Source organism: Odontomachus brunneus, unplaced genomic scaffold (assembly GCF_010583005.1).
Source record: "Odontomachus brunneus isolate Ranch 3 - 2012 unplaced genomic scaffold, Obru_v1 Obru_scaffold_041, whole genome shotgun sequence".
Classification (NCBI taxonomy): Eukaryota; Metazoa; Arthropoda; class Insecta; order Hymenoptera; family Formicidae; genus Odontomachus; species Odontomachus brunneus.
Window position 1 is genome coordinate 2293848 of NW_022639491.1, and position 14837 is coordinate 2308684.

Consider the following 14837-nt stretch of genomic DNA (forward strand, 5'->3'; position numbering starts at 1 on the left):
AGAGAGAGAGAGAGAGAGAGAGAGAGAGAGAGAGAGAGAGAGAGATATTTCTGCTTTTGGACAGAGGCTGCGTTCCGAAATTAACTGCCAGTACTGAAAGTATGACGTCATAAAGTAGAACTGCGGATCCGTTCCGTAATTACTAATGCTGCTTTTCAGCTTGTAATGCAATCAATAACGGAACGGACTCGCAGTAGAAATATTCAGTATTGTGGAGGTTAAGATAAACAAGTTTCATAGATAATTATGGATCAAACATAGCGTGATATGGAGATTGTGATTTTAACAAAAGTTGTAAAATATGTAATAGAATCTTCTGAAAGTTCTTCAGATAGCGAAGAAGATGATATATTTTTAAGGACTCTTAATAGAAATTTGACTCCACGTTTTCGTTGCAAGGACTATGTTGAAAGTGTTATACCATTGTATACAGACGAGGAATTTCAAATGCACTTTCGGTACAGAAAACAATATACAATTTTTACCTAATGTACATCAAACGCATGTAAAAGAAATATGATAAAATGTGCCATTGATTATTAAAAAAAAAAAGTAATATCAAGAAAATGGAATTTATTGTTTCAGACTTAAACGAAGTACTTTTCAATTCTTATTTAAATTATTAAATCCTAAATTAAATAAACAAAATAAAATAAAAATAAAATAATTATAAAAGTAAAATAATTATTGATTATTACAAACTTATACCTGTACGTGCTTTTTCAGCATCTTCACGACTAACTGTTACATTATATATTTTATTACTTTCTGAACATATGAGGCTTAACGTCTCATCACAGGGCGCCGCCATCTTTTCACTGCCAGTGCCTTACCTCGCCAGCCGCAGTAACGAAAGCAGGAAATTACGTCAAAATATATGACGTCACGTGTTAACGAAAGTACATTGAAAGCTTACTGCGACGTATTTCGGAACGACTTTGCAGTACTGCAAGTACTGACAGTGAGTTTCGGAACGCAGCCAGAATAGTAGTGCGTGAAACTTGATTCGAAGGTTAGAGAAAGACAAAGGCCGATAAAATAAATTTTATTAAAATGGTTCGTAAGAAGATAGATAATCGTATACGAGTTTTGATTGAAAATGGTGTTACTGTGGGACACAGAACAATGTTTATCGTTATCGGCGAGAGAGCAAAAGATCAAGTAAGTATTCGATCGGATTCTTCTAGATTGCACGTGTAGAATGTTGCGGAACATGTGCCTGCAAAGTATTAAAAATATTCATACAGTTCATTATATTATTGCTTATATAATTATAAAAGATTATAAAAGAATATTCTTTCAGGTAGTATTATTGCATCATATGTTATCCAAGACTGTTGTAAAGGCTAGACCTTCTATACTATGGTGCTATAGGAAAGATCTAGGTTTTAGTAGTCACAGAAAGAAACGTATGAAGTCTTTACAGAAGAAAATTAAGTCGGGTAAATTGGATGTTAATGAAGATGATCCGTTTGAATTGTTTGTTGTTTCAACCAACATTCGCTATTGCTATTACAATGAAACACATAAAATATTAGGTAACACTTATGGCATGTGCATATTGCAGGTGAGTACTAGTTCTTTTTTTTTATTAATATATTTATTAATATTATCAGCAGAATGTCTCATTTTCAGGATTTTGAAGCAATTACACCAAATCTATTGGCACGTACTATTGAAACAGTAGAAGGTGGTGGAGTAATTATATTCTTATTACAGTCTATGAATTCTTTAAAGCAATTATATACAATGAATATGGATGTCCACCAGAGGTTTCGTACAGAAGCTCATAAAGTATGAATATATTATTTTCTAATGTACATTTAACATGCTGTAATGTGTAACAAGTGGTCTGTTTTTTTCAGCTGAACTGGTGCAATAAGTTAGAGTGAGACAAGTATATTTTTTCTCATTCTAATTTATGCACCAGTTCAGCAGTGCAACCGAAAAGAACAGACCAAAGACTAAAGATAATATTCTTTTATTTACTTAATTTAGGACATAGTATGCCGATTTAACGAAAGATTTCTGTTATCCCTGGCTTCTTGTAATCGGTGTTTAGTTGTTGATGATCAGCTAAATGTATTGCCCATATCTTCTCATAATCTAAAAATAGAGCCTGTGCATAAGTCCATTATATCAGAAGAACAGTCAAGTTTGGATACTTTAAAAGAGAATCTAAAAGACACTCAGCCTGTATCTGCATTAATTAATTGTTGTAAAACGACCGATCAGGTAAATTGTCTAAGTCAGTAGATGAACATTCAATATAATAATAGTTTATAATCAATTTTGTTATATAAAAATAAAATTTAAAACACAAGAAAAAAATTAGAAGTTTCCAACAGTATGCATACATTTTTAGTCATGTTTTATTTAAATATTTTTAGGCAAAAGCAGTTTTGAAATTCATTGAATGTATTTCGGAGAAAACATTACGGTCTACTATATCGTTAACTGCTGCTAGAGGGCGTGGAAAATCAGCTGCATTGGGACTTGCCATTGCTGGTGCTGTTACTTTTGGATATTCTAACATATATATTTCAAGTCCTTCTCCAGAAAATTTGAACACACTTTTTGAATTTATATTCAAAGGTAAATTAAATTTTATATTTACGTTTATTAATTTAAATTTTATACGTTTATTAATTTTTGTTCTAATGAATTTTGTAAAACGTTATTATCATGTGAAAAATTCGCGTGACAAATTCGTATTTGCTTATATAATTTTTTTATCATAGGATTTGATGCTTTGGGATATCAGGAACATCTAGACTATGGTTTAGTGCAATCTACAAACCCCGAATTCAACAAAGCTACGGTGCGAGTAAATGTGTTTCGTGACCATCGCCAAACAATTCAGGTATATAATACAATTAAAAAATTGAAAATTTTAATTTATGCAGATTATTCTCGGATGAAACTATTATCAAAGACACATTATAAAACACATTGATAAAATATATAATAAATTATCTTAGTCGTATATATAACAAGAAATCGATACTTGTTACTTTTAATTGAATTACAAATTAATACATTGATCTTTTGCTTTTTGCACAGTATATCCATCCAACGGATACACATAAGTTGAATCAAGCAGAATTGCTTGTAATCGACGAAGCAGCAGCAATTCCTTTGCCCTATGTTAAGGCCATGCTTGGACCTTATCTGATATTTCTTGCGTCGACCATAAATGGGTAAATAACTTTTCTACTGTAGAAAAAAATTTTATAGGTACAATATTTTATACAATATTTTATATTCATTACGATCTTTTTGTAGATATGAAGGCACAGGCCGGTCTTTGTCGCTCAAACTGCTGCAGCAATTAAGGACACAGACTGTTGGATCAAATAGTCATGGTAAAAATGATGAGCAAAATGAGAAAATTCTTATTGGAAGACAGTTATACGAACTCACTCTTGATGAATCGATCCGTTACAAACCCGATGACGCTGTAGAAGAGTGGTTGTGCGATTTACTTTGTTTGAACGCTACGATACATGCACCTATTTTATCTGGATGTCCTCCTCCCGATATGTGTCAGTTATATTACATAAACAGGTAGATTATGATTATGTATATATAATTTGTAAAACGTGTGCAATAATTTATTATTTACAATTTCGAAAATTAATATGCAAAGAATGAAGCATTTGAAATTATTACCTTGAATGTTTCTAAAGAAATTCTTTTCTCAGGGATACATTATTCTCTTATCACAAGGCTTCCGAATTATTCTTACAGAGACTGGTGTCTCTGTATGTTGCATCGCATTATAAAGTGAGGGCTATTTTCTTCTTCAACATAAAAACATACTATACTTTATAAAACAATATATTAATGTCATTTTATTAATTATCCATTATTATTTATCTTAGAACACGCCTAACGATTTGCAAATGATGTCTGATGCACCTGCACATCATTTGTTCTGTCTATTGGGACCTGTGGATACTAATAAAAAAACTTTACCTGAGATATTAGTCGTACTGCAAGTGAGTATAATCATATTCTTTAAAATATATAGAATAGATATATTTAAAAAAACATCCTGAATTATTCGTGAGTAATTTATGCATATACTACACGCATCGATATTATCACAAAACATAGATTGTCTATACAAAAATATTTTAGATATGCTTAGAAGGTGAAATTAGTAAAAGTAGTGTGAGCGAGGGTCTCTCGCGAGGTCGCAGAGCATCCGGCGATTTGATACCATGGACAATTGCTCAGCAATATCAAGATGAAGACTTTCCAGTATTGTCTGGTGCGCGCATTGTTCGTATTGCTACACATCCGGATTATCACAGAGTATGTGTTTTTTTTATTATTCATCATTTAGCGCATAGATATACAAATATTACATGATTTCATTAAAAATCGTATAATTGTAGATGGGATACGGTAGCCGAGCGTTGCTGCTATTGAAGCAGTATTATGAAATGCAACTACCTAACATTAACGAAGATGTTACGCAAGAGCCAATAACAGAAATCAAAAACGTCTCCGACGAGGCACTCAGTTTATTAGAGGAAACTATTGGTATAATTTCACATTATTTACATTCTGTTAATGATCTTTTCATTAATATTCGTCAATATTATGTTTAAAATTATCATGTAATAATCTACTATTACTATCATTTATTTTTAACTGTTATTATAGGACTTTGGTAATAATTAATTTTTTAATAGATTTTTGAAGATTTTGTTTTTTATAAACGCGATTTATATATACAATGTAACAAAACATCGTTTTGCTTATTTAACTATTTTCACAGAACCTCGCAGTTCACTACCGCCGTTGTTATTGAAATTAAGCGAGAGACCTCCGGAACAACTGGATTACATCGGCGTATCCTTTGGGATTACTGAGCAACTACTGAAGTTCTGGAAACGAGCTAATTTTGTACCCGTATATTTAAGGTATACGCATAATTAAAAGAGAAAAATCATTATACAATCAGTGTTATTGTTAGATTAAAAATTAAATGTATAATATAAATCTTAAATGTATATGATCTTTCAGGCAAACAGCAAATGACATAACAGGAGAACATACATGCATTATGCTCTACAGAACCCACAGAGAATTGACTACCTCTGAATGGTTGCGCGATTATTGGAGCGACTTTCGCCGGCGATTCTTGAGTTTACTCTCTTATGCATTTAGCACATATACAGCGTCACTTGCATTGAGCATACTTATTAACAAAACAATAGAACTAGAATCCGTTGGTAAGTGCATTATGTTGTCGTTAATTGGCTATTAATTTATCAATAATTCACACATATTTATTTATTATTAATTTATTATCAGTTTATCATTAATTTATTACAGATTTATATAATCACACTTTATGTAGAATAATTTCTTTACACATACATTACAAAATTTATCGCAATGAAAACTTCTGACTAATTAATCGCATACATATTTCAGTAAAAGCAATTTAAATTTTAAAATAAATAACATATATTTTAAAATAAATATACATATATATTTTAAAATAAATAACATATATTTTAAAATAAATAACATATATTTTAAAATAAATATACATATATATTTTAAAATAAATAACATATATTTTAAAATAAATAACATATATTTTAAAATAAATATACATATATATTTTAAAATAAATAACATATATATTTTTTTTATATAGTGTTAAATAAAGAAATATTGGACATTCACTTCACATCGTACGATTTGAAGCGTTTACAAATGTATAGCAACAACATGACGGATTACCATGTAATTATGGATTTATTGCCATCGTTAGCTCGCTTATACTTTTTAAATATGATGGGGGATACTCATTTCTCAGCAGCACAGTCTGTAAGTTATTTTGAACTCCTAATACTTTTATTTTGTACAAAAAAAAGAAAATTTTCTTTTGCGAATTAAGCACATGAAAATTTTTAGGCAATTCTACTAGGTTTAGGTTTACAACACAAAACTGTGGACAAGCTGGCAGAAGAGTTAAGTTTGCCATCTTCACAACTACTTGGTCTATTCAACCGTATCGTACGTAAGTCAACACAATATTTAAATAACGTTGCAGAGGAACATGTTGCAAATGTTGTAATGACTAAAAGATCGTCGGTGAATGGACAAGTAAAAGTGGATCCTTTGGGTGGACAAAATCTACACGAGGAATTAGAGAGCGCAGCTAAGGTTTATACATTGTTTTTATATGAGAATTCTCATTTATAACGTGTATTGAAAATAATATCAAACATTTCAGGAGTTGAAGATGAAGCAAAAGAAAGAATTAGAAAAACTGAAGCAGGAAAATCTAGAACAGTATGCTGTTAAAGGCTCGGAAGCGGAATGGTCTAGCGCGTTATCCGGCAAACACAGTAAAAATCTTATTTCTGTAAAGACTGGCGAGAAAAGATCGACCGAGGACGACAGCATACAAGAAAATCTGAAGAAATATAAGAAAAAGAAAAAGAGATTTTCTTCAAATACATAACTTATATAAATTTTTTTTAATATTTAGACAAGATATGAAATTTATATTTTGTATACATGTAAATAAAACGGCAAAAAATATATTTGTAAATATAATTCTTATTTACCTTTCTTTTTATATTTGTTTATGCTTAAAACGTTTTGTCTTGAAAAAAATGAATAAAAAGGTAGTTAAGAAAGGAAGTAGATCTTAATTTAAACTATGATACCTCACTTTACATTTTAATTACTAGTATCAAGTTTTTTATGAATTTTGTACTTACAAATTTCAGTCGATTCATTATGACTCATGTGTAGTTAGTCCTGTTTGCAATATTTTCACTTCAGATAACTCAAAAAAATTGCTATCTATGATATATTTTAAGGATTGAAAAATTAAATTTCTTTCGTGTTGTATAGAACGCGAGAGCAACTTCTCTAGCAAGATGTTATAATATCTACTTGGAACTTTCTCAAGTCTTTTATTTTTCACTATTTGATTTCTTTTGTACTTATATTTATCTTGACATTCAATGACGGGATTCTGAGATATTTCATTAATTGTTGGATAATTAGATTTATTTTTGCTTGTACTTGTGCAAAATTGTGCATAATTAAAAGTTCTTTTAAAAATTGCATTTTCTGTTATTTTATAATCTCGAAGATCTTCCATTTGCATTCTTTCTTTAGGAAAAGCATCTAAAATCAAAATCAGTTTTAGTTTCCTCATTGGTAGCAAATTTATTTATATCAAGAACATAATGTAACAATAATTATACAAGTTTTAAAATATTTTTCTCATAAAAAAAAGAAAAAATAAGAGAATATATTTCATAATATTAAGGCTCCTAGCCCTCTGTATTGTCTATCTCTTTTTTATGACGTCAGAAGCGAGAAAATGCATGTTAAAAATTCTTGCGAAATACGTTAAAATAAAAATATATATCCATAAAGTAACACTTGCAATCGATTAAACAAATTTGTAAGATATTCCGTGCACTCCCCTTTTGCCTTAACAATCAATAATTTGTCGTAAATTAACGTGACATACAATTCATCTTCTTAATCTATTTCTATTCAGATTAATTTATAATAAATTATTGATTGTTAGAGCAAAAGGGAAGTGCACGGAATATCTTACAAATTTGTTTAATCGATTGCAAGTGTTACTTTATGGATATATATTTTTATTTCAATGTATTTCGCAAGAATTTTTAGCATGCATTTTCTCGCTTCTGATGTCATTAAAAAGAGATAGACAATGCGAGGAGCCAGGAGGGAAGAATATATTTCATAATATTAAGAATGAGTAAATTTTGCTTACTCTCTTCTTCGATTTTGTAATTTGTTACTAAAATAGGCGTACATAAATTAGCATCCTCATCTAAAATATTGTTGGCTGTTTCTTTAGGGAAATCTGTCTGTGTGTTGAAACATGTTTCACTAAAATCTTCCTCCTGCAGAATATCTATAATATGAATAATGTTTAGTGGAAAATATGTTATATTCGATATCTTGTGCAAGACAAAATTAATACTTAATACAAATTAAACTTTATATTTATGTATAAAGCAAAAATACATTTGCATAGATATGTAACTTACTTATCTCAGAATGTAAATATGTTTCGTCTGAATGAAAATAGTCATCAGTTTTATATACTATTTGATTGTATGGTATTTCCCTGCGCGTACTCGCCTTATTCGTTGTTTTAAGAGCATCCCATTTTTGTTTGATTACCTCTCCTCTTTGTGATTTTTTTAGATTTTCAGTTTCGCATAATATAATGTTATCTTTAGTGGGAAACCTTCTGTTTTACATTAATAAAATAAAATTGTACACACATTAACATTATACAAATAATGGAATTAGATTTATAAAAGATAGATAATGGAATATTAGATGAATAATGAAATATATAATAGATTTGAAACTAAATATACAAAAATACAGATGTATTTATATTTTGGTTTTTATTACTTGTTTTTTATTACTGAACTAGTGTACACTTTCGGAAATTAAAGAGATAGATATACAGATAAAATTTGGTAGAAGAAAGATAAGAGAGAACTAGTGCAGCCAGTTCAGTAATAGAAAACAGACCCCTTGTATTTGTATCAAAATAGCGATATTCGAGAAAAGCATAAATGTTCAATATTAACATAAATATTTATTAATATTAACGCACAATATGTAACTTACTTTCTTCGTTCTTCTATCCAATTTCTCGCAGCTTCCTCTTTTGACAAATCTTTCGATTTTGCACATAAATCGGTATTATGTTGCATACTAATATGTCTCGGGACGGGCAAAGGAATTTCTACAATTGTATTATCGTCAATATCGCAAAATTTATGTGTGCCATTATGTTCGATGAAAGTATACTTAGATGAAAAAAATATTTCGCATACATTGCAATAATAAGACGTATTATTTTCGGAGCCAACATCACTTTGATCATACGACTCTTCATCATCCGGATACAGATAAGCCTAAAAATCGTTACTTAAAATATTTTTTATACGCTATAAAAATCTGATTTTTTGGGTACTTTTGCAAATTCTTTCGTAATATATTAACTATTATTTGCACAAATCTTAATTCATTTCACTATTTTAACTTTATTTTACACTTCAATATGTGTATGAATGTATCTACCGAAAATTATTAATTAATATATCATCTGCAGTTGTAGGTCATTCGTTGTGTACATATTGTATATCATAAGCATAAATTATTATTAATTAAAATTTTAAAACTATCGCCGGAGTATTCAGAAATTCAACCTTCCAATTTTCTCGAATCCGGGAAGCACATATTCGTTCTAACTGTTTTACTTTACTCCCCATCTACCCATTCTTTCTCTTTTTGAATTGCATATTTTGAGATTCATACAAATCTGCGAATATTTTGCCCAAGCATTGGTTAGTCACTTTTACAAAGCATACTAGCGATATAACATAAGCATACACTTACACGGGAGGCTTAATAGTGAAATATTTTACACAATTATATAATTATAAAATAAAATATTGATAATATATGTATATATTCAGTCCCCCTTTTCTTCTATGTTTTATATATATATATATATATATATATATATATATATATATATATATATATATATATATAGACGTATTTCATTCGATTTTATTTACATTTCATGTTATATTAGCTTGATTAATGTATACTAAAGTAATGAGTTTAAGTAGTTAAAGTATTACTTTATCATTAATTAAAATGTAAATTACTAAATTTAAAATATTACAAATGATTATTTCTATATTTCAGAACGATTGTTTGACAAACGAAAACAATGTTTGTTCTTGGCGGTTCAGAATGTGATAGAATGATGAAAAACACAAGTATTAGAAATATTATTTATTCTTGTAATATACGCTTTAATTACAAATTTAGTTTTCATCTATCTTACTATATGTTCTGGAAGTCATTTATGAAATGAATAATATGGAACATATCACATGCGTATTGCCATAATTATTTATAAAAATTATATTACTAATCTCTATCGGTGCTACAAGCTACTTCAGACTTTCTTTTTGCATGTTATATTAAAATGTATATGAAGAATATATAAAATTGTTTGTACGTCAGTTTTCTGGTAAATTATCATATGCTACTATATTATATTCCTTAATATAATATTATAGCTTGCAGCACTGTACTGTAACTGGCCATAAATATGAGGAAAGAGATAAAAAAAAAAATTTACCTACAAACAGCTTAATTTCATGCTTTCTGATGATAAATTACAATACTTTAACAAATTCAGACGTTTATCTAAGAAGCTATATCCGTTATATAAAAATATACTAGTATATAAGAAAAAGAGATTTAAACAAATTGTTAACTCTCTTAAAGTCGTTCTACATTAGTTGTAAATCGATCGCAAGTAGACGCAATTCTTATTGCGATAGCCAATCAGAAGCATCAATGGTATTATTGACGCTTCTGATTGGCTGTCGCAACAAGAGTTGCAATCGACTTGCAACTAATGTAGAACGACCTTTACACGAACTAAAATTCTAAATTCTACCTAAAATTCATTGTTTTTAGTAAATGCTAATTTCTTAAAAGTAACTGTATCAAGATTTAGGGTGTACATTTATATATGCTGATGATGTAAATGAAAAAAAAAAATATATCAAGGTCTATCACGTAAATGTTATACTGCGAAAATTGTGGAAAGAAGAAAGAGAGATGAAGGATAGCATTTGCACATTAAGATCATTCATACTGAACTTATAACAAGATCTAGAGCGAGATAATGTAGAGAATTTGCTAAATGGTATCAAAACTGAAAGACCAAATCGTTTTGAAGTTTGAAAACACAATACTTGTGTTATATGTAATTTCAATTGTGCAATTATTTATATAGGAGGAGTAGCCTGAAGCTTAAGACTGTGCCTGTTCGCTGGAAGGCTGCGTCTCCTCCATTTGTTCCTTTTGTTCTGATTGTTCAGTCGAATTCTCAGTTTTTTGTACACCTTTGTATTCAATCGTATTATCATCTGTTTTTTGACCCTGCAAAACCAAAGTAATCCATAAACGGTAAATGACCGAATCCTGATCGCACAATGGCTACTAGAAATGTTTTCATTAAAGGATTATGATTATAAATGTCATTATCTCACCTCCGTGTTTTGTTTACAGATTTACATTTAAAACAAACAAAATACATACAAGATTCGTCTTCTGTTAAATATTAAGTTTGAAGATACTATTTTCTGATAGAGTTTAATTGTTTACAATGAGTTTACAATGAAATATTTGTGAACTTTCACTTTTTATAAAAATTAGCATAATGTAAATCATTTTTATTTATATGATAAAAATGCTTGTGTGTTAAAATACATATATTTATACATTCATACATGTACATACATACATATACATACATACATATTCATACACAGACATGCATACCTCTGTTACGTCCGTTTTTTATTAATAACATAGAAATATAAAATTATGGAAATATAAATAGAAAATAAAAAAGCAATACAAGCATTAAGCAACACAACAAATGTAAGTTGTAAAATATATAAAATAAGCAAGAGGGAGACCAACAACAAAATAGAATTATCTAACCATATATCATAGATTGTAAATAGAGATCCTATAATAAGAATCTGGCCATCAGAGAAATTCTGGCAAAATTCTTTGAGAAAGAAAGATATATATTTCCTAGAGGATCTCTAGGAAATATATATTTTTCTATCTCGAAGAATTTTACCAGAATTTCTTTGATGGCCCGACTTTTATTATAGGATCTCTAATTGTAAGTATAAAAGAAGAGATGCTACAACAATATATAAGAAAGAAAAATTTGCTACAAAAACAAAAAATACCTGTTCAGGATGCTTTGCAAGATACTCATTTTTTGCATCCCTTATCATCCGAGTGACTTTGTTTCTTAGATCCTTAAATTCATCCCATTCTGCTGCATTTCTGTTCTTTTTTGCTTTAGCATATAGTTTATTTTTCTTTTGTATTTCAATACGAATTTCATCAGTCATCCATGGCTTCTTTAATTCTAATTCCTAAATAATCATATTTTTTTTTTAAATAAGGACACATATATAAGCATTAAAATGAAAGTTTCAGTTTTGCTAATAATATAGATTATCATGTGGAATTTTTAAGAATTTATCAAAGAATTTATCTTTTACAAGTTTTGTGTCAATCCATGATCATAGGAGAAACATTATTAAAAACATTCCCAATCGAACCTCTGTGCTCACGCGCTTAATTTATTCTACAAATCTATATTCTCCGAGAATATAGAAATAATCAGCAAATCAAATGTAAAAAATCAAGCTCTTGAGGCTCTTGTTAGAGAGATCACTCACATAAATATTACATACAATTCAAGGACAAAGGAAGCAATTTTTAACTAGTTAATAAACAACCAGCCGCGGCGCACGTAAGTATGTGTGAATATGAATACATACTTCAAGTTTGTTGATCTTTTTTGTGTTGTTCATTGTTTTGACTTTGATGTTACCGTTACCCGCCGCAAATCTAGGTCTCATAGGTGGCATCATCTGTGGCGGCGGTGGCGGTGGCGGTGGTATTCTCCTATACCAATGTCGTATTGAGTTACGTATCGGTCCGACGCCACGTGGTATCATCGGCGGTACAGCACCGAGTGCCATACCACGTGCTCTGGGCCCAGGAAAGAGCGGTAGCAGGCCGTTGGGTCGCGACACACCGGCCGCTCGCGGTGGCAACGGCAACCTCTGTCTCATCGGGCCGAATACCGGATTCGGCAACGGCAACGGCATCCTCGGCGGCATACCATGTGGTGCCAATCTACCGCCGAACCTGGGTGGCGGTAAAGGACGCATACCACCCGGTGGCAATCGGTTACCTACGAGTGGACCTCTGTTGAGGGGACTCATTCTGTTACCGCTTCGACTCCTGGTGGACGTCGCTCTCTGCTTCGCGTGATATTTCTATCTACCGTATAGGCGTATTCCGTTTCTGAGAAAAAGTTAAAAAATCGTAGCCGCGTTCCCACGTTTTTCGACTAGACGCAGAAAATTGTACGATCGGCGTGAGAAGGTTAAAGTTGTGATAGCGGCAAACGGCGACAACGACTATGTGGGTTGCACGCGTGCAAAATATACAAAGTATATCTCCGCGTTTTTGTTTTTCAACAAACCAATAACGTGCTTGTTGTTAAATGCCGTCACTTCTGAGGATCTCTAAGTATTTCAACGTAAAAAATTATCGGTACACGTGTCTCGTAGTACACGAACGAAATTATCACATGTAATCACATGCAACGAGTCACGAACACTATACAAGTGAAAACAAGCTCACAATGAGGCAGGGCTCCAAACGACAATGTATTTTACGTGACCAGCATTAGTGGTGGCCTCTGAAATTAGATCTGTTTGGCTACGTTCCAAAATTCTACTCGACGGGTAGAGTAGCATTTAATTGACCAATACCAGCAAAGATAACTAGGATTTCTTTATCATGATTGGACAATTAAATGTACTCTACTCCGAGTAACGAAGTTAACTCAACATCGTTCTAAAATGTGATGTAACATACTAGATGGGAGAGCCAAATCGTTCAGAAATTCAGAGTAGGAAACATCACTCGAGTACTCTTCCTCTCTTTTTATCTCACTCTTGTATTTCATTCACTCTAGGGTACGTTCAGATTCCCTACCAGGGTGCACTCTAATACTAGAAGTGCTATAGTATATGTAACATATACTATAGTGTTTCTAGTAATAGAGTGCACCCGGGTAGGGAATCTGAACGCACCCCTAGAGAACCTTTAGTACAGAGCAGGGTTGGACACGTATTAAGGTGCGATTTCACGCAGCGAATAAAAGCTGACGTTTCACCCTACTCCATCAATTTTCACCGAAATGGCGAATGTAGCGAATAAACGCTCAAAGTTCGACACACTCCAACTTTTAGCGAATAAAAGCTGGCGTTTACCACCACTCCATTAATTATCGCTAAAAAGACGAATGAAGCAGATAAACGCTCAAAATTCAACACAGTTCAACTTCTAGCGATTTAACTGGATCAAGTGATTGTAATTAATTAAGTGAATAAAATAGGCCATATAAACTCGGTGAAAAATTTTTCATGCATAATTATGTATGAAATTTGTCCATACATAATTATGTATAATCATATAACATTATATATCATTATACACAATTATGTATAACAATATGTATAATTACATATAAATCTATGCGTAATTATGTAAAATTATATATGAATTTATATATATAATTATATATGATTATATGTATTAGTAGAATGTATGAACATGAATGGACAAATTTGATATATAATAATATATAATTATGTATAACTATATATAATTGTATATAATTATGTATGAAAAATTTTTCATTGGGAAAACAGCAAATTATAATAAAAACAAGAAATTATAGCTGAAGGGACTGATAAATTGACAGTGCCCGATAATACAAACGAAGTTGGTATATATTATATATGGTCAGCATATTTATATAGGTTATAACCTATAGGCTACTCTTTGTATCTTATTTATTTATATTAAATTAATTAATTTTTTCGTCTTATGTATTTTTTCTTTTTTAACAAATACATCGCTGCAACTACAGCAGCTATATATCGTCTTCGAACTTCACCTATAATCGCCACTGTACATCTATAATATTTTATATACTCCATATCTCGATTATAACACTCCATTTTTATACTTATTGCAGTTTATATAGGATGTTAAACGTGGTGAATAGGATATGGGCGACAGCGAACAGCGTTATAACGCTGCTTTGAACTACGCTGAAGTGGGGATAAAACGCTAGCTTTTATTCG

The 14837-nt window shown here is 30.7% G+C and overlaps 2 protein-coding genes across 6 annotated transcripts; one reads left to right on the plus strand and one right to left on the minus strand.

The window, feature by feature from the left end:
• Nucleotides 1-1053: 1053 nt before the first annotated feature.
• Nucleotides 1054-6573, plus strand: LOC116844391 (RNA cytidine acetyltransferase). Of its 2 annotated transcripts, XM_032815859.1 has the most exons (17): nt 1054-1161; nt 1304-1567; nt 1636-1794; nt 1999-2235; nt 2391-2595; nt 2742-2863; nt 3064-3200; nt 3286-3567; nt 3705-3786; nt 3885-4001; nt 4144-4320; nt 4404-4551; nt 4790-4934; nt 5038-5246; nt 5681-5853; nt 5941-6192; nt 6263-6573. In XM_032815859.1, exons 1-17 carry the CDS (start codon nt 1054-1056, stop codon nt 6491-6493), a joined length of 3048 nt encoding a protein of 1015 aa, XP_032671750.1. In that variant the 3' UTR covers nt 6494-6573. The 2 variants fall into 2 exon arrangements, with proteins under 2 accessions (XP_032671750.1, XP_032671751.1); XM_032815860.1 differs by lacking the exon at nt 1054-1161 and having other exon boundaries at nt 1388-1567; nt 1620-1794.
• On the minus strand, nt 6295-13391 carry LOC116844392 (DNA-binding protein K10-like). 4 transcript variants are annotated; one of them, XM_032815862.1, is made up of 7 exons: nt 12450-13391; nt 11847-12038; nt 8674-8963; nt 8076-8281; nt 7796-7939; nt 6756-7170; nt 6295-6445 (listed from the first exon to the last, which is right to left on the minus strand). In XM_032815862.1, the coding sequence occupies exons 1-6, from the start codon at nt 12897-12899 to the stop codon at nt 6773-6775; spliced, it is 1680 nt and encodes a 559-aa protein (XP_032671753.1). In that variant the 5' UTR covers nt 12900-13391; the 3' UTR covers nt 6295-6445; nt 6756-6772. The 4 variants fall into 4 exon arrangements, with proteins under 4 accessions (XP_032671753.1, XP_032671752.1, XP_032671754.1 ...); XM_032815861.1 differs by lacking the exon at nt 6295-6445 and having other exon boundaries at nt 6600-7170; XM_032815863.1 differs by lacking the exons at nt 6295-6445; nt 6756-7170; nt 7796-7939 and having other exon boundaries at nt 8130-8281; nt 8674-8791; nt 8883-8963; nt 12450-13385.
• Nucleotides 13392-14837: the final 1446 nt, after the last annotated feature.

Coding starts and splice junctions, on each gene's coding strand:
- LOC116844391 (XM_032815859.1), top strand. CDS start 1,054: ATGGTTCGTAAGAAGATAGATAATCGTATACGAGTTTTGATTGAAAAT. Junction 4,552..4,789: donor TTTATTAGAGGAAACTATTG/GTATAATTTCAC, acceptor CTATTTTCACAG/AACCTCGCAGTTCACTACCG. Junction 5,854..5,940: donor ATTTCTCAGCAGCACAGTCT/GTAAGTTATTTT, acceptor GAAAATTTTTAG/GCAATTCTACTAGGTTTAGG.
- LOC116844392 (XM_032815862.1), bottom strand. CDS start 12,899: ATGAGTCCCCTCAACAGAGGTCCACTCGTAGGTAACCGATTGCCACCG. Junction 12,039..12,449: donor AAAAGATCAACAAACTTGAA/GTATGTATTCAT, acceptor ATGATTATTTAG/GAATTAGAATTAAAGAAGCC. Junction 7,171..7,795: donor TTACAAAATCGAAGAAGAGA/GTAAGCAAAATT, acceptor TTTTGATTTTAG/ATGCTTTTCCTAAAGAAAGA.